The 19,723-nt window shown below is 46.4% G+C and overlaps 1 protein-coding gene across 3 annotated transcripts in view; it reads right to left on the bottom strand.

Annotated features, from left to right (window-relative positions):
* Positions 1 to 19,723, bottom strand: part of LOC139050081 (phospholipid-transporting ATPase ABCA3-like) — a 98,012-nt gene that overhangs the window by 57,746 nt on the left and 20,543 nt on the right. For all 3 annotated transcript variants that reach the window (XM_070526279.1, XM_070526277.1, XM_070526278.1), the window contains exons 7-13: positions 14,580 to 14,820; positions 13,371 to 13,559; positions 12,018 to 12,199; positions 8,492 to 8,617; positions 6,186 to 6,306; positions 3,126 to 3,280; positions 774 to 929 (exon numbers count right to left, since the gene is read on the bottom strand). In XM_070526279.1, the coding sequence (XP_070382380.1) occupies positions 774 to 929; positions 3,126 to 3,280; positions 6,186 to 6,306; positions 8,492 to 8,617; positions 12,018 to 12,199; positions 13,371 to 13,559; positions 14,580 to 14,820 (1,170 nt within the window). The remainder of the gene's footprint in view (positions 1 to 773; positions 930 to 3,125; positions 3,281 to 6,185; positions 6,307 to 8,491; positions 8,618 to 12,017; positions 12,200 to 13,370; positions 13,560 to 14,579; positions 14,821 to 19,723) is intronic.

The raw sequence follows: 19,723 nt of genomic DNA, 5'->3' as shown, positions 1-19,723 counted from the left end.
GTCGAATCAGCCCCCAAATGATCCAATTTACAGCGCTTATTTCCATATAGTGCATATACGTTGCTTTGGCTAAGAGTAATCTAATGTAATCTAAGCGTAATGCTAAGCGTAATCAGTCTCGCTGTGAAAATACTCAGCGGCCTCGCGCGTATGCAATACCTGTTCGACGTCATCCAATTTACAGCGCTTATTTCCATATGGTGCATACGTTGCTTTGGCTAAGCGTAATCTAATGTAATCTAAGCGTAATGCTAAGCGTAATCAGTCTCGCTGTGGAAAAAAGATACTCTGCGGCCTCGCGCGTATGTAATACGTGTTCGACGTCATCCAATTTACAGCGCTTATTGCCATATAGTGCAGACGTTGCTTTGGCTAAGCGTAATCTAATGTAATCTAAGCGTAATGCTAAGCGTAATCAGTCTCGCTGTGGAAAAAAGATACTCTGCGGCCTCGCGCGTATGTAATACGTGTTCGACGTCATCCAATTTACAGCGCTTATTTCCATATAGTGCAGACGTTGCTTTGGCTAAGCGTAATCTAATGTAATCTAAGCGTAATGCTAAGCGTAATCAGTTTCGCTGTGGAAAAAAGATACTCTGCGGCCTCGCGCGTATGTAATACGTGTTCGACGTCATCCAATTTACAGCGCTTATTGCCATATAGTGCAGGCGTTGCTTTGGCTAAGCGTAATCCAACGTAGTCTAAGCGTAATGCTAAACGTAATCAGCCTCACTGTAAAAAAAATACTGTGCGGCCTCGCGCGCATGTAATACCTGTTCGACGGCACAGGCCGCGATGGCGACGCACAGGACCCGCTGCAGTCGTGGCGACAGCTTGGACACCAGGGTGTCCTTGTATTGCTCGATGTTCAGCTGCCGCATGAGCGTGGCGACGTACGCCTCGCCGGTGTTTCCCGGCAGTTCGCGGAGCTGCGCATGCGCAGAGCGCCGCGACGAGGCAAGGTATTATTGACTTTTTACCCACTTTATAAGGGGGACGTTCTTTTCTAGCACGCTTTATGGCAGCTAGCCTGACAACTTCATTCGTTGTATTCTTGCTTTTTTTTTTCATTTGCCGCGCTGTGGCTAGAAGTCACCACCCGTCGCGATGTAGCTTATAGTGAACGTGGTGTTGCGCTGGTGAGATCGAGGTCGCGGGCTCGAATCTCCATGGCCGCGCCGGCCGCATTTCGATGGCGGTGAAATGCAAAAAAAAGAAATGACGGCGCTTCTTTTTTTTTTTGGTGTCATGTGTCGCGCTGTTAGGTTTTAACTTTACCAAGACGTACAAACAATCCTAGCTGAGCAGCGTGTTCTTCGATTCACGATTTGTTTGTTTGTTTGTTTGTTTGTTTGTTTTTTGTTTGTTTGTTTGTTTGTTTGTTTGTTTGTTTGTTTGTTTGTTTAGGAAGATCGGCGTTTCATTTTCGGGAAAATTTACTCTATATGACGGAACGTATTTTCCGACGAATGTTGTCTTGTGCGCGGTAGAGCGTCTAGTCTCAGTCAGGCATCGAGATTCACAGTTGATAATTGCGCGGCCGTCATAATATTCGACGATACTGCGAGTGAGATGAACAAGGAAGGCGCGATGTCAGACAATTTTCTTTCTTAATTACGAAATAAAGAAAGCAGATGACGGAGTCGTGGAAAGCGTAGCGTGTGCCAATTGTTACGTTTACCCGAAGTGTAAAAAAATAACGAGGAAAACGGACGAAAAGACAACTTGCCACAGGCGGGAGTCGAACGCAACAGGCTCATCACGTGTGCGATGCTTTAGCATTAAGCTACCGCAGCGCCATCCTCACACCCGAGTTCTTGGGTGTTTGTGTGTTATGACAGCATCTATATTTGCAAGATGCGTAAGAGCTCCCTTGACAGCGACTGTCCCGCCTGTGAAATAGTCTTTTTTTTTCTTTTTGGTCTGTTTCTTTTCTAATTCGATAGTATATATTGAAGTACCCTAACCGACATCTCGAATCTAGCTATCCGACCTCGAAGCTTTACCAACAGAACCTACGCAGCAGGCCCTTTTTGTCAAAATAATTCGCCTCTATAGTCAACCAGATTGAGTTGTACACAAGAATATTTTATAATAATTGATATACTTCAGATATTTTCGACATTCGAAATGTAATATCTAACATTTCAGATTCGTCTCACAAGCTATATGTGGCTCATGAGGCGAGTGTGAAAGCTATGTGACTTCGAAGCTGCACCAACGTAAGGTAAGGAGAAAAAAAAGATATATATGTTGTTTATATTATAACCACGGCTTTGACACCGGCATAATGGGTTGCCCGTAAAAAAACAAAAGACTACAATTCTAGCTTTATTCACCGAGTACACAAGATGGCTTTAACGGGTCACAATAACGATAGTACCGCAAGATATTGAATCTATTCCTCCGTGATGAACATTAAGCCTCAGATATATAGCACCCACCGCAAAGAGCGGATGTATAACTGATCGCGTATTCGCGCGAGGTGTACGAAATTTTTCAATTGGAAAGATGTGTATGGGCCTTTCGCATGCACCAGTTCCTATTTTCTGTCATGCGCAGTGAATCGTATAAAGAGCACAATAATAGTCACCATGAAAATATAAGAACATATCATTAGTCGTAATTCCACGCGAAGAAGCAAAGTAAGGCCAGAGAAAACGTAGAAAGTAATTGCCATTTTTAATTGAAGTGCAGCATTATTAAGGTAAAGGGAAATGAAACTGTACGAAACGGTAACTTGCCGCGCGTGGTAGTAAAACTGCCATCTTCCTCATTACGCGTGCCGTGCTGTACCGAGTATGCTACCGTGGCGCCATCTTGCCGCCCACTTTCTTTGGTATTTGTTTGGCATGCAAGATTAGCCCTGGCAGTGTTAGCCAGCACCTGTCACGATGCTGACTGTGGATGTGCAACATCCTTTGTGTCGGCGCGCGTTAACGCTTAATCGCATTCCCTATAGATAGTCAGTAGGTACGATTTCTGCAACATCTTTTTTGGCGCTGATTCTGCTAAAATGTACCGAAGTTAAAAAAAATTAAAATGGCCACGAGATGGAGCTGCAAACGCACGTTCCACTTCGGAAACCCTTCAGTAATAACAGCCGAGTTCTTTGCAGCACTCACGAACAAAAAGAAGAGCAGGTGCTCCTCGACGGTCATGTCGTCGAACAGCTCGCTCTCGTTGGGGCAGACGCTAAAGTATTCCCACGTTCGCCCCGAATAGCTGGAAGCGTCGAAGTTGCACACGTAAGCTTCGCCGCCTGTCGGGAGTTGCCTGCCTGCAAAGCAAATGTCCGCCGCCCCATCGAAGCAGTGAGTGTGACGAGTGACAGAAATATGCATCATCATCATCATCATCATCATCATCATCATTATCATCATCAGCAACAACATCAACTACAGCAGCAGCAGCAGTAGCCTATATTTATGTCCACTGCAGGACGAAGGCTCCTCCCAGCGACCTCCAATTACCCCTGTCTTGAGCTAGCCAATTCCAACTTGGGCGTGAACATTTTCTGATTTCATCACCCATCACACCCCACCTAATTTTCTGCCATCCTCGACTGCGCTTCCCTTCCCTTGGCACCCATTCTGTTAACTCTGATGGTCAGCCGGTTATCTACCCTACGCCTTACATGGCCTCCCCAGATCCACTTTTTTTCTCTCAATCTCAACTAGAATATCCCCTATCCCCTTTTGCTCTCCAATCCACATCGTTCTCTTCCTGTCGCTTAACGTTACGCCTAACATATTTTGTTCCATTGCTTCTTGCTGGGTCCTTAACTTGTTCTTGAGCTTCTCTGTTAGCCTCCAAGTTTCTGCTCCGTATGTTAGCACCCGTAGAATGCAATGACTGTGCACTTTTCTTTTCAACGACAGTGGTAGGCCCCAAGTCGGGATTTGTTAATCCCTGTCGTATGCATTCCAACCCATTCTTCTTCTTCCGTAAATTTTATTCTCATAGTCAGGGTCACCTGTGAGTAATTGACCTAGATAGACTTACTCCTGCACAGACTCTAAAGGCTGAATGGCGATCATGAACTGTTTTCTTGCCAGGCTATTGAACATTACTTTTGTTTATTCTGCATACTAATCTTCAACCAAACTCTTGCGCTTTCTCGGTTAAGGTCATCAATCGTTTGTTGTCATTAATCTCCAGTGTTGCAGAACAGGACACTGTCATCTGCAAACCGAAATATGCATACAGTGGTATTTAATAACTACCGACTTAGTTTGCAGACCAAAGTCTCACATAGTACGTCAGTACGTCAGGTGCACGGTGCTGTACGTCTACAACAGTCGCCTATTAATTACGATAGCCTACTTATGATATAATAATGTCACTCAGTAAAAAGAAATTCTTATCTCCACAATGCTACAGTTCCTCAAGTGTATGGTGCAGTACATCAACCGTCTATTTGTTATGAAAGCCTATTCTTGCGATCGTAAAAATGTGAGGTTGTGTCTCGATTTGTCGTCAGGAACGATAACAATATTCCAAGCTTTGTTTATGTAAAGGTAAACTGTTCTCTTAGTTATTCAGTAAATTTTTATTTGGGTTTCCGCATTACTTCGCGTGCTTCCATCACCACATGCTGGATAAGCACGACTGCTTGAAGTTGGCGTGGTCAGTGTGTGCCTTGGCTTGGCTACATACGGCAGCTACGGCTCACTATAGTCGTGGCATAGAGAAGTCCATTGTAGCTGGATCGAGTAAACATGCGAGCCGTTAAGTGGTCGTCGGTTCTAGGAGAATCGCGATTTTTGAAAGGTTCGGGAAGCGAACCGTGTTTGCTTGCCCTCGGCTTGATTGGTCAGAGTCACGCTTTCGTCAGCAAAACCGTGATTGTGACCAATCGCGCAAGCACAAGCGAATAGTTTGCTTTCAGGACCGTTATGAGATAGCAGGATGCAGATGCCTCGCTTCCGACAGTGTTTGGCTTTGCCACCTTCCTGTTTCTTTTTTTTTTTATGGTGGTGCGATCACAACCGAGAAAGTCAATCAACAGTCTACTGTCCCTCTGCGGGCTGCAGTTTTGCCATGAGTGATCAGCCCATTCTGCACTGCAGGTGTGGTCCCTAGACCTGCCACGGGGCAGGTATTTCGGTACAACTCGGTGTCTCGAGACGCCAAAGCGGGACAAAATCTCGTCCCACACGTAAACCGCGGGATAGCGGGACTACAGCGGTAAATGTGGGACGAGTCCCGCCCTAATAGAGACGTCCGATCATCTTAGGCTAGCTTCCAGGTAGCTGCCAGGAGAGGCGACTGTCACGCAGCGAGTCTACAAGCGTGTTCACACCGGCGATTTACGCTAAATCGTGCGACCGACCGCGACAGCCGACGCTGTTGTGAATCTCAGTGACCAGTGGCGTAGCAACACGGGGGGGGGGGGGGGGGGGGGGTGACAAAAGACCTAAGGGCCCCGGGTGCCAGACGACCTAGCTACGCCACTGTCAGTGACCCATGTTCGCGCACTCCAACAAGCGTCACTCCGAAGTTAGGCGCCACGCCGAGCTGTCTCGTTCAAGGACATCTCTTGTAACTGGTGCCATTCACGCCAGCTTTGTCACCGAATGAATTATCGGAGAAAGCATGCGGGCGCGAGATTACGCAGCGGGGGTGAGTTTCCGCAGGCACGGCACACACGAACTATCAGAACAACTACAGAGAAGCTCGATCTGAAGTGAAGGCGCTAAGATGACGGAGGACAAAGAAGAAACAGACACACGCACAGGGAGCCGACAGTGTTTTTAGCGCCTTCACTTCAGATCATGCTTAACCAACACGCCCAACTATCCATCCTAACGAAATACAGAGATTCCTCTGGCATGCTAGCGCGAACACGTTGACTGCCGTCTGGTTAACGAATTTCTGCCGTCTGGCAGTTGTCGAAGTCGCACGGAGAAACAGCACGTATTTTTTTTCCTTTTTTTTGCTGGAACGTTATCTATGAAAAGTTATACAAACGACACAATTTTCACCTATAGAGTTCAAAATGTAATTTCGATATGTAATCGATATGCCTGCCTTGAGAGGTTGAATGCCACAGTTTCATGAACACGCACAGTAATTTTTTTTCCGAAATAACGACAATCTTGTGCACCATAAACAGGACAAGGCAACGTGCACATTGTTTCTTGGTGACGAGTGCGCACACCAGTGATAATATTCATGCTCACCAGTGATAATATCCAGGAGAATCATGTGTCCACAGTCTTGTGGGCCGAGTATCACAGTGATCTGCTTGTTGTAGATGGTCAGGGTGATATTCTTGATGTCGCCGCCGTTCTGTTTGCTGGTCTGTGCAAAGAAGCACTGCAGCGTCACAAACTGGCATGACCGGCAAACTGGCAAGCCGACTGGAAATGTACCGCGAGGGTGATTATGATGGCGACGAGGTTGATGATCCCAAAACGTATTCCCTTTAAAGTGAGGTGACGACAAAGGAAAATATCACCTGCCCTGTGCGAGCTGTTATGAAATAACAACGTAACATGACAGCGAGTTGTTCACGCGTAAGTAAAAGCACAGTGTTATTTCCCCGCTTGCGAACGGATAACAAATGTCGGTCATTAGGACATAACATTCCCTTCATTTCGATCGTGTGTAATCGCCGCAACTGTACATTTCACGAAGGGCGAACGTCTGCAAAATATTTTGTAAACTGCAGAACTTAACGGGGTCTGTCGCAAGCTCTTCTTTCGTGTAAAATGTCGTAATTTTCTTAATAAGCTGATTCGTCTCCTTTATCTGTTATAGTTACCAATTATTTACAATGCCCTTATGTGTTCTTTTTTTTGTCGTAGCATCTATCGTATACTTATGAATCTAATGCACGAGACAGTGTAATATGGTTTGTATGTTCATTGGTACCATTCTCTTTTCTCTTGCTTTTTCGGTGTACTAATTTTACCATTGTGTGTTCTCGCATTTGCCCGAGAATTTCTGGCTGCTATGTAAACGGTTTTCTGGGCTTCGTCAAATGGCAAAAAGAATATTTTAGTCCAGAGATCTAGCTCTCAAAAATGAATTGAATTGAACCTAGCATGGGGGAGTGCGATATGAAAGTGCAGCTTTGGCGAAGCGCTCACACAAAACCGAACAAAGCATTGGTCTGACTTGAAATGAACTCGCAAGTGTCACCATTACCACACGAAAGGCAACGAAGAATGCGTCTTACATCCCGAAATTCTGGTTTATTCTGCTGCAGTGGAATTTTCTTTTTAACACGTAAAGAATGATTATTTGCAGTAATCCGATCAGGCATATCCCAACCTAGCAGCCAAGCGAGAATTTTCACCTAAGTGGTACCTAGGCGTATAGTCGCAACTACGAATACGTATTTCATCCAGAGTAAATCGGAGATTACCGCCACCTTTGATGATGCCAGACAAAATTATAAAATAAAACACAACCATTTTGCTAGAACAGTACGGCGAAACCGTTCTCTGTTGAGGCAATCCGTCGTTACAGTGGCACGACCGTTTAATTTCTGCGATTTTTTTTTTCTTTTGCCCGGCGCTGCCACACAACACGCGTACGTGTGATTTTTGTGTGGACGAAACAAGTGAAGTATTAGACTGCACGCACAACCAAACGTAACGTCAGTGCAATATTTCACACGAAACTAGCCAGCGGTATAGCCAGATGAGTTGAAGCGCTTTGCTTGACGTAGCAGTTCCGCGGAAACCCGCAAGGTGGAGAGAAGTTAATTAATTACTTCTCTCCACCTTGCGGGTTTCCGCAGAACTACTACGTCAATCACTTGCCTTTGCCTCATGTGTTGTCGACAAATTCGACTTCGCCCTGCCATCTGCTAGCCGCCTGGTTAGCTCAGATGGTAGTGCGGCTGCCCCGGAAAGGCGGTGGTCCTGGGTTCGAGTCCCTGACCAGGACGAACTTTTCTTCAACTCGGAGGCTTTTCTTTCGAGGAACGGGTGGATGTCTGATTTTCCCTTTATTAATTGAGCTCTTTGCTTACGCAACATTCAATGCGGGGTTGAACACAGTGTCGCAAAGTGTCAGCTGCGTATCCACAACCGCGCTAACGTGGCAGGAGTAATACGTGTGCCTGGCCGAAAGTTCAAATTTAGTGCATTGAATCTATTCGAAATAGATTCAATTCGCTAAATAGATTCAAATAGAAAACTGTACTGTACAAGTGATAACCGCTCGTTACTGCAGTATCTATTTTTCGAAGTCACACATTGTCTCTACACGGCCTATTGACTTATGGCCTTAACTTTGTTCCCGCTGTCGTCTATATCGTACATGCATGTATAAACGACTGCTTAGAAATGTCCGGACCACAAATATACCAAAATAACATACATAAACCAGCCACTTAATTTTTTGGCCTGTGAGCGCTCTTTATTTTTTATAGACAAAAGTACAAGTATATACATGGAGGCCAGTGCCCTCTATAAATAGTTTATAGACTGCTTAATTCTATGTTTGTTTTTTTTGTCGCATTTTCCCAACTCACGGCGCTCAAGTTGATCAAGTGGACGATGGGATCGGCGTTCTTGGGGTCCTGTTCGAAGTACATTTTGTCCTGAGCTTTCGCCGTGTTTCGGATGTTCCACTTTCTGTAAGGAGACCAGTAGTCGGCCTGCGCAAAAGAAAAAAAAGAAGAGCGGTGTCAGTACTCACTCGAACATCTGTAAATTAGATGCAAGAAGAAATAAACGAGCGAGGTCGCGGGATCGAATCCCGGCCACGGCGGCCGCATTCCGATGGGGGCGAAATGCGAAAACACTCGCGTACTTAGATTTAGGTGCACGTTAAAGAACCCCAGGTGGTCGAAATTTCCGGAGTCCTCCACTACGGCGAGCCTCATAATCAGAAAATGGTTTCGGCGTGTAAAACCCCATAATATAATTTTTAAAAACGAAAATTGTTTCAAGACGCTACGAAAGGAGCGTCAATACGTCGCGAGTTTGCTGTCCCTGCATAGCCCCGAGCGTCGAGGCAAAGCCGATGCGGGAACTGCTGGACGGCAGCCACATTAGAGCGTATTTGCGATGTGTTTCAGGCGCGGAGTCACGTCAGAAGCAGCAGAAAGAGTTATTCCTAAATTGTTCCGTATATTGACTACAAAGCTCAGTTTCTTTTTTTTATGCGAATGGCATTTCTCGCACACTCGGAGCAGATTTCTTTCTGACTACCTACCTGTCCACCTATCCTGCCAAAAATATGCTCCCCCCCCCCCCGGAAATAGCGCAATCTAAAAAGAAATGCAGGCCGTTCTCGCAGGTGCGTGCCAACTGGATATGGGCCGTTGCATTCAGTGAACGTCTCTGACACCAGCTGGAGCCACTGTGTATGTGGCGCTGGGTGTACCATGGCCTCCGAGATTTATACCCCCGCGCGCGTTTAACGGGCGCACCGCGGTGGATCTCGGAGGCCATGGGTGTACGCGTGGACTTCGCGGGGGCGCCGCCAGAGGACGCCACATGACAGTAGATGAACGCGAGCGAGGACCCCGGTTGCAGTAGGTGCGTCACACGTGACGCGTTTTCGGGCTACTCGCACATTCGGTTAGTCGTCGCAGATGACTTCTGGCCGGTTATTATTAACCGAGGGTCCCGTTGCAGTCTTTGACTTTGGGACCCTTGTCTGTATATTGTATCTTACCAATTATTGTATTTAAAGAATAATAAACTAACTAACGAACGAACAAGCGAAAGAGCTATGGGAAGAAGAATGATGGGAGTAACTTTAAGGGATAAGAAAAGAGCACATTGGGTGAGGGAACAAACGCGAGTTAATGACATGTTAGTTGAAATCAAGAAAAAGAAATGAGCATGGGCAGGACATGTAATGAGGAGGGAAGATAACCGATGGTCATTAAGGGTTACGGACTGGATTCCGAGGGAAGGGAGGCGTAGCAGGGGCGGCAGAAAGTTAGGTGGGCGGATGAGATTAAGAAGTTTGCAGGGACGACATGGCCACAATTAGTACGTGGCGGTGTAGTTGAATAAGTATGGGAGAGGCATTTTCCCTGCAATGGGCGTAACTAGGCTGATGATGATGAAACAAACTGAATGTTTCCCAAGTGGAGCTCAGGGAAAGCGTGGCAGCTGGAACGCTTCCTCGCTTATGCGATGTTCGAGTATGGCGCAAAAAAAAAAACTTAAAAGAGCGCCAGATTAAACAAGTACATTAATATAGAATACATTGAATTTAAGATGAATGTTATGCACACAATATATATGAGGTGGAAAGAAAACAAAATGCCCAACTGTTCAGACTAATACCATGCGTAGTATAATGACACACTGGCAAGATTTTATTTATTTAACTGACAGATACTGTCAGCCTTGTACATGCTTTTACAGGAAGTGCGTTATAAAGTGCACACAGTAGCACATGTGGTACACATATTTGCATAACGCAACAACAACAAACAGCAGGTACAATAAACGAATCGTTAAGCCTCGTTAATGGACCAAAATTGATATGAAAGTAGTGCGCGCCTCACAATCTGGGTTGGCGAAAGAGTGGGCCCTCAAGACAATAAAATTCGCAAGAAAAAAAAGAATACACGACTTTAGGAGATCAAATCGTGTTTGAGCCATTATGCGGCAAAGATTTAGTTAAGCCAGCACGAACTATTTTTTACGTATTATGTTTATGTTCTAAGCTTGTAGCTCAAGTTCGCTGGCTGTACGAAAAAACTTTTTAACTCGGCAGATGGACTAATATTTTATGTAAAATTTATCAGCGTTCGGAGACGAAGACAACTTTACCTCACTGCAGTGGTCATGCAGTAGAGTTGTATTAGATAATACGCCAAGGAACCCACGGTGTTTCTAAAAATACTATGCTATGGAAATGTGCCGGAAAAACAATTCCAGTAAGTTATCATTTCATCGAACGACAGAAAGGTTGCAAAAGGGAAAATAAATACATGAGAGAAAAATGCTTTGTGATTATTTGTACAACTGTTGACGTGTGAAAGTCCTCAATTGTGAAGCCATCTCATCTGCAAACAGCTTAATTTATTTCTATATTGGTGTATCCATCTTGATGGCATTTGAAGCGAAGAGTTAAGTACGCGATAGCTAGCCGAGTCAAGATAGGCAACCAGCATGGGTATACTACAATTAATGACGTTTTTAGGGACATCAGTGTCGGTGAAGACTGCTCTCTTTTTTGTTTTTTTCAAGGCAGGTGCGTTTCCTTTTTGCGAATTGGTGTTACGGATCTTTGTGGCCCAAACGATCGTAGAGGTTTATCTCAAAACGACGTGATATTGGGCCGGTTGGTGATCATCGCAGCGAGACCTTGTGAGCGCTGACGAAACACCAGTAAGTCGGGCAATTAAGCGCTTGTTCGTGACGTATCGTTCTCGATCAACATGCACCGTTGTGGGACCATATTAAAAAACCACGTCTCATTAAAACAGATTGGGTGAGGGAACAAACTCGAGTTAATGATATCTTAGTTGAAATCAAGAAAAAGAAATGGGCATGGGCAGGACACGTAATGAGGAGGGAAGATAACCGATGGTCATTAAGAGTTACGGAATGGATTCCAAGGGAAGGGAAGCGTAGCAGAGGGCGGCAGAAAGTTGGGTGGGCGGATGAGATTAAGAAGTTTGCAGGGACAACATGACCGCAATTACTACATGACCGGGGTAGTTGGAGAAGTATGGGAGAGGCCTTTGCCCTGCAGTGGGCTTAACAAGGCTGATTATTATTATTATTATTATTATTATTATTATTATTATTATTATTATTATTATTATTATTATTATTATTATTATTATTATTATTATTATTATTATTATTATTATTATTAAAACAACTCAGCACGCGCTGTACGAAACGGCCGTCAAGAAATCGCTGGGCTTGTAGTACGTATATGCCCCTCGCGTCCGCGTTCATCACGCATCACGCTCCCGGTGCCCGTTCAAGGCGCAATATGCGCTCATTCACGGCACATAATAAGCGAACAGCAGCAGCAGCAAAGGGACCGGCACACCGTGTGCGTATACACATACGCACCGAGAAGATGAAGTACGGAGGCTTGGGGACGCCGTATCCCCAGGGTACCACGTTGTCCAGGTACCAGATGAGGCCCACCATGACAAGCGCCGAGGACAGGCTGAGCAGGCTTAGCTCGCCCACGCTCACGTTGTCCAACGTGGTGGCGCTGTCGAAGATGGTCTTCCACGTCAGCCCAACCTCTGCAGGATGATGGCGTCATATGGTCACAGTTGGCGAACACGCTGCCGCCAGTGTAGCAGTGGTGCGAAGCCACGTATAGAGCATTACTGTTAACGATTACGGACTAGTCTTTTTCCCGTAAAACTCCTGGTTCGATGAGAAGGTACCGTTTGTCTTACCTAAAAGTTTTTTTTTTTAGCTTTGCCGATGCAGTTGAAAGCTGACCGAGAGCGTATTCGATTGGTTGTTTCAGAGCGCTCCGAGAGCGCTGAAGAGAGTGGCCTAAGGTAGTTACTGGGTTTTACTGCGTGCATAAGAATGCTCCAGTTGCCATAGGGAAGCCGTATCAATATTACTATACACGCCTAATCGCTTAATTTTATACAATACAGCTTTGGGTTGTTTTACCCAGTTTTCTTTACAGTGCCAGAATGCTCTGGAACGACCGGAGGAATGCGTCATAAGCGTCGAGGAGTTGCCTGCGTGTGGTGATCCGCGCAGCAGTATTGTTTATTATGACGGATTCTGTATCTACGGTGCTGTCTACATTTAAAGGGGACACTCCAACGAGTGGCTCACTTCGCTGGCGCTCCAGCTGCAAGCGCCGGCTGAGGTGACGTCACTGGTGCACTGTATAAAGGTAACAAAGCCACAAACCACACGTGACCTGCTGCAGAGCCAGGTGGCTTCCACACTTGCGCCACAGGTGACAATATGCACGTGTTCCACCCTCGCGTGTCCCTTATAGACCGTGCCACTCTGTCCATGACACTCTGTCCGCGGAGGGGGGAAGATAGCCGATGGTCATTAAGGGTTACGGACTGGATTCCGAGTGAAGGGAAGCGTAGCAGGGGGCGACAGAAAGTTAGGTGGGCAGATGAGATTAGGAAGTTTGGAGGGTCAACATGGCCACAATTAGTACATGACCGGGGTAGTTGGAGAAGTATGGGAGAGGCCTTTGCCCTGCAGTGGGCGTAACCAGGCTGATGATGATGATGATGATGATGATGATGATGATGATGATGATGATGATGATGATGACACTGTCCATGACCAGTAAATCTTGCCCCCCGGTTCGCCTACGTCAAGGACAACGAACGTCCACGAGTCCGCGGTCGCATCGATTCTTCGATAGGCCGACGATTCGCTAACCGCGTATACACACAGACTGGGCGCGGACACAGCGCTCACCGTATTTCTCGAAGCGCTCGATGACCCTCAGGCACCAGTGCAGGTACATGAAGGGAGTGAGCGCCGAGACCAGCTTGGTGGGCCTCGACGTCAGGTAGTATCCGAGCCCGAACGGGTTCTGCAGGAGCGCGTACGGGCACAGGCCCAACGCGAACCAGTAGATGACGGCCGCCGCAAACGCCACCCCGGCTGCGAGGGCATGCACCGCGCGGAGGCAGGCGTTGTCAACGAGACGGGCGGGATCATATTTCTCTTCCACTATATGCGGTCACACCACAGGTCGATCGAGCAATTTTTATTGGCGTGATTGTTGTTACGGATTATTCTAAGCGGTCCCGAGAGACTGTTTAAAGTACCATGTGTCATCAACGTTTCATAGTCAAGTTTTATTATCCGTCGCCGCACGGTGGCCGTGCGTTATGCAATAAGTGTTACTTTTGCCGTTGCTGTCGTTGCTGCTATCGCTGTTGCTGTCGCTGTTACGGCTGCTTCTGTTACGCTGCGGTCGTAAATACAATTAAAAATGAAGACACGCTTCACTGTGCTTCCAGCCGCACCGCATATTTTGCGGCTCCCGCTTTTACAAGGCACAGCATGTTCAGCGTTTTTTCGGAGCTGCAGAGAATGTGGTGTTGAGCGACTTGGTGGGCATTCATGAACGTTGCAACCACAGGTACAGAGTTATTCGCTTTGCGAGGTGCTGTGATTATGAGATTGATCGAACTGGTGTCGCTCTTTAAGGAACCGAGCGCTCACATGACCTACTATAATCAAAATTGAATTCTGGGGTTTTACGTGCCAAAACCACGATATGATTATGTATTGTGTTCAGGAATATGTGGCTGTCCGAAAATATTGTACGATTGAATTGGGCCGCTACTAAACCCAGCACATTTACCCAGATGTGTACACGGGTAACTTTTACTGTTACAATTACTACATGGTGTCCATTCCTCTCTCCTATCGTATCTGCTCCTATTCCTCCAGTCTGCCTCTTCTGGCCACCGCTGAGGTGTCTGCCGTAACGCTGCAGACATGCACAGGGAGGTCCAGCAGGAGTTTTCTCCTTTCCACCGTTAGCATATTAAAGCACCCATATATAACTACGTCTTCAGGATTCCCGCAAGAACTTGGTTTTTTCTCTCTCTTTCTTTTATATTTGTCGCGCTCGGCCTGCAACGAGCGCAAACGTTAAGCCCTCGTGCTTACGTCCCCAGAGGAACACGGACAGCAGCATGGCGTGCAGTATGGTGAGCACGCCGAATAGCAGCAGCACGGTCATGAAGACGACCGGGTTGGCGAACTCGAGGAAGGCCGTGCCGCTGCCGTTGCGGATCACGAACAGCGGCACGTACATGAGCAGCACGGCGCAGAGGACCACGAAGCCGGACTCGAAGAAGTGGCCCAGCCAGTAGGCCACGTCGCTCAGGCCCGCGCGACGCAGCATCTCCTACAGGGATCAACGGACGCGGTAGAAAAGAGAGAGAAAAAAAGGGGGGGAGGGCACATAAAGCCTGCTAAGGGTGGGAAACCAGTTTATGAAGGATAACAAACAAACATGGCAAAAGGGGAGAGATACATTTTATTGAGCGTAAAGAGGCAGGTGGAGAAATACTTCAGTGCTACTCCACCAGCTGGCACCCCGAGTCGGCCACACATCTTTTTTCGAAGTGAGATCAGGATGTCTTAGAACACGTAGTTATAGAGCGAGGCACACCAAGGAAGAAGCAGCACGTACTTGCGGCGCTGAAGCTAGCGAAACGATGGAACAAGTTTTATTGGAATGCGAAGATATTTACACAGCTGTCAGTGTATAGCTCCGCTAGCCTCCTTCAAGCCCTTGGGTTCAGGGATAGCAGGGGTTAAAAAAAATCCCACAGAAACTACGCTAGGGGTGGCTTAAGTATATGCGTAAGCATTGTGCCACGTTTGCTTATCTCCACGCAGCCCGGTGTTATTATCAACTTTGTGAAACTTGATCCGACCAGTATAAACCTTTATCAGCCCTTACTGGTCGTTATCGAACTATATTCGATCCTTATCAACCATTATCGGTTGTTATCAACCTTATCGGACTCGATCCGAGCCTTACCGAGCCTCATATACCAACCATTATCGGTTGGAATCAACCTTATCGCAATCGATCCGATCCTTATCAACCCTTAACTGCTCTTATCAACCTTATAGGACATGATCCGACTCTTATCAACTTCTATCTGTTATCAACCTTATCGGACTTGATCCGATCATTACCAACCGTTATAGGTGCTATTAACCTTATAAGAATTGCTCCATTATAAGCCCTCATCGCTCCTTAGCACCATATCCATCCGCGTCGAACCATTATCAACCTTGATGAGACTCATAACTCCTCATCACTCCTTGTTGTCCTTATCCAACTAATTGACTGCTTATCTGTCAGTGTTGCGCGACATCAAGAGGATGAGTCCTCGGAAATCCGGGACACTTCGGTCGGTGAAGGGAACGCTCCAGCGGAAGGCGCATGTCGCGACCACCGAAACGCATCGAGGATGTGGTGCGTTTGGCATTAAGTGTTCGCAAAATATGAATTTTTCTGTTGTCTACAGTGTTCCAACTCGGCTCTGCATGTGGTCCTAGATATGGCGTTTATTCCACCATCACCAAATCTTTCAACAAAGCCTTCATAGAAACTGTTCTCCCTTGACATTAGTTTTGTACCACCCGGTAAAACACATTCTTAAGTTCATTAGAATGCCCGCCGCAATTAGAAAGCCTACCGCAAGATGGAAAGAGCGAGAGAGAGAAAAATTAACATCTTGGGGTTGGTTACGGTCGACATCGAGGCGGTTGTTCATCGCAGATGCACGTAGAAGGTTAAGCTTCGCGGAATAAAGTAAGGTGTGTGTTTGGGCATGGCGGAAGGAGCACGCTGGGGTGGCGAGGTATAGGAATGGATGTAGAGAAGGGATAACCTGTCGAGCTTGCCGATATGTGGTCTAAGGGAAACTTGCGAACAAGCTAAAGCCACGCCAGGAGCGAGGAAACGAAAAATCGTAGGCGTAACGATGACAGACAGCGGCGTCAGAGCAAACATATAGCCGATATCGTCGTGGAGATGAAGAGAAGAATCAGGATAAGGATACTTGCCGCGCGTCGCGTTGAGGCGACAACCGAGTGCCATTTAGAGTAACAGAATGCTCGAAGCAAGAAAAAACGCACTCAAGGACGGCAGAGAACGATTTAGTGCCATGTAATCAGTAAATTCGCAGACATATATAACTTATAGAGTCCGCTCGCGCAAAACAAGAGTGATTGGAGATCGCTGGGAGAGGCCTTCGTCCTACAGTGGACATACAAATAGACAGATTATGAAGGGCGAGGGGAGGGTGCACCTCCTACCGTTACCGCTACCGTTACCGTTACCGTCAGGCACTGTAAAATAATTTACGCCCCCCTTCGTCTTTGTCTTGTTAGTTATTTAACAGTGCAGTCTCCTCCACATGGTCATCTTCGTTAGTGCTATAGCAAGGACAGGGCTAAGTGCACTGTGGACTCCGCGCTTGTACATGCAACGCTTGCAAGGAGCAGAATCGATAACGGTAAGGGTATCGCGGTAGCGGTATGTGATGACAATCTCGATTAACCAGCATCAAGCTTTCCCAGTTCTTTCTCCTTCCGAAGACTGACTGCAAGCCAATGCTGCTTCATGTCGGAGACGCGACGAGGGCGGCGAATCCGACACGACATCTCACGCACGCGAGGCTTTTGGGTTAACCTTATCGCAAAGCCAAAATGTGAATGAGTGAGGAATAGATAAGATGAACACCTCGTCTCGTCGGGAAGTGAATCCGTATTGATGAGAGGCATAACGCCGGCCAATAATTAAGTGGTCACTGGCCTCACTTGCATCCGTGAGGAAGCCGAAACCGCGTGTAACCCAGTTGACCACTCGACTTTTGTTGGTGTTCTATCTTTCCTTTGGAGTATGAGTGAGCAAGTGCAAACCAATGAACATAGACAGCAATCTCTCAACAACAACCAAAGTAAGAAGAACCGAATGTCTGAACTAATTCGACGGAAGTGGAATATCTCGCAAGGTAATTGATGTTGGTACGCAGCCCGTTCAACATTGAGAACTTAGACTTTGCAACTTACATTTCGATGCGCGTTTAGAGATGTAGCCTTTCATTTTTTCAAAACATCTCGACAAACTGCGGAAAATATATTGTCGATTACATCCCCATCTCGCACCGTGCAGTTCTAGTTTTTTTATGTGTTCTCTTTTTCGACGCGTGTTAAGCGTCAAGGCAGATGTTTCCATCATGGACCAGTGGAAGGTAAAGACAGTCATAGCCCGAAACGAGACACCTACGCAGGAGGCTAGACGCAAGAGCGCCAAATTTCGACAAATAGTTATTTGAAACAGGCCAGGAAATGCATACGCATGATTTTGCAGAAAGTACGATGTTACAAAGTCATACGCTTCAAAAGCTATCTAAAGCTCAGCCTGAAGAAACAACGCAAGCTATTTTTTGAGATGGTGAGCTGCCGCATCGATGTGCCCAGCCTGTCAATCACTTCAGCCTCATTTACCTCTCTTCCTAGCCTCTCTCCATTCCTCCGTATTAAATTTACGTCAGCTTCTCTAAATTGTGGCTGACGTCCGCAGGCGTTGCAAAATTAAAAGCTAAAAGACCGTCCTTCGATTTCTGTGCGTTGCTGTGTTCCCCCAGTTCGTGTCTCGTTTTTGCACTTACGTATTCTGTCGTTTCCTACCAACAAGGCCAAACTTCTCCCGCCAACCTGGAAGTTAAGCCTATGTGAAGAGAAGCCGGAGGGTGGCATTGCGCGTCCAATGTTTCGGAATGATAACGATGAATGGAAACAAGTCCAGAAAGCCGCGAAGAGCGAGTATGCCACAGGCGAACAGGCGAAAACAAGTTAGGTCTGTTTTCAATAAACACAAAAAATTAAAAAACCGTCATTTTCTGGGTTTTCACGTGCCAAAACCCCGATCTGATTATGAGGCACGCCGATATAGTGGGGGACTGCATGCGCAATAATTTTCACCACCTGAGGGTTCTTTGACGTGCACCTAACGCATATCGCTAACTGAAATGCTGTCCGGCATATACACTGTCAAAGCCTGCCATATTGTATTTGCCATCTTGCCCGCTCTTGACTCAAGGGGCGTCTACGCCTTCTTTCATTCATTCAAAAACAAACATGGCGAAAATGCAGCACTTTGAATGGGACGATTACAAAGTGCCGTTGATTGATTGATTGATTGATTGATTGATTGATTGATTGATTGATTGATTGATTGATTGATTGATTGATTGATTGATTGATTGATTGATTGATTGATTGATTGATTGATTGATTGATTGATTGATTGATTGATTGATTGATTGATTGATTGATTGATTGATTGATTGATTGATTGATTGATTGATTGATTGAAGGTTTAACGTCTCAAAGACGCACCGGAGCTATACGAGAGGCGACTTGTTGGAGGGCTGCGAATGAACCTGCTCGTAAATTTAAGAGCACGAGCGTTAACAGCGTCCCTATTCCGACGCCGTGATGGACACGAAGCTTTGCCCCCTCAGCCCTTTGCGCATTCGCACGACCAACGTTCACGTCCATTCACGCTTAGACTTTGTCGAAAGCACCGGCAGCAAGTGGCTGCATCTCCGCGCAGAGTGGGGATCCTTCCCTCTGCTGAGGCCGACAGTGTCCTGCGAGCGAGTGCTGTACGGAATCGGGCATCCTAAAGCATGGTGTAGTCGTGCGGGGGTGCATTTCTCGGCATAGCTGGGACCTGTGATCTCCCGACTCCGCAACCCCATTAGCCTTAACAAGCCGACGAGTCTATTTTAATTAAGCTTTAGCTTCATCATAGGGCACAGTGCAGGGGGCGGCTTGCGCTTATATTCAGTTTTATTAAATTTGTGTGCCTTATAGCAGCCATTCTGCGTTGGTTGGGACAAAGAAAGCACCTTTTCACTAAATCTTTAAAGAATTAAGCGTTTTGTTTTTTTTTTTTTAGACCAAGGAGCAAGTGCCACCTTCCTTCATGATTTTCATCAAGCATCTCCAAACTTGCATATCAAAGATAAAACTACCCTTTAAACGTTTATCAGATGATTTTATTCGCACGCAGCATCACCAGGCGCCATTCTACATTCCCTGACCAGGCTCGAATACGACTAGGCCGAGCATACGATTACACGGGTATTTACCGCTGTACAATACACGTAATAGGAAATTTTTTTGCCAATTATTCCGTCGAAATTGGGTAACAAGTCCCGTGCGACAACTCAAGGACTTCAGAAATCTCGCGGGTGGTCTAGCGGCAATCTTCATGA

Source organism: Dermacentor albipictus, chromosome 9 (genome assembly GCF_038994185.2).
Source record: "Dermacentor albipictus isolate Rhodes 1998 colony chromosome 9, USDA_Dalb.pri_finalv2, whole genome shotgun sequence".
Classification (NCBI taxonomy): Eukaryota; Metazoa; Arthropoda; class Arachnida; order Ixodida; family Ixodidae; genus Dermacentor; species Dermacentor albipictus.
This window is presented reverse-complemented; position numbering and strand designations above follow the sequence as displayed.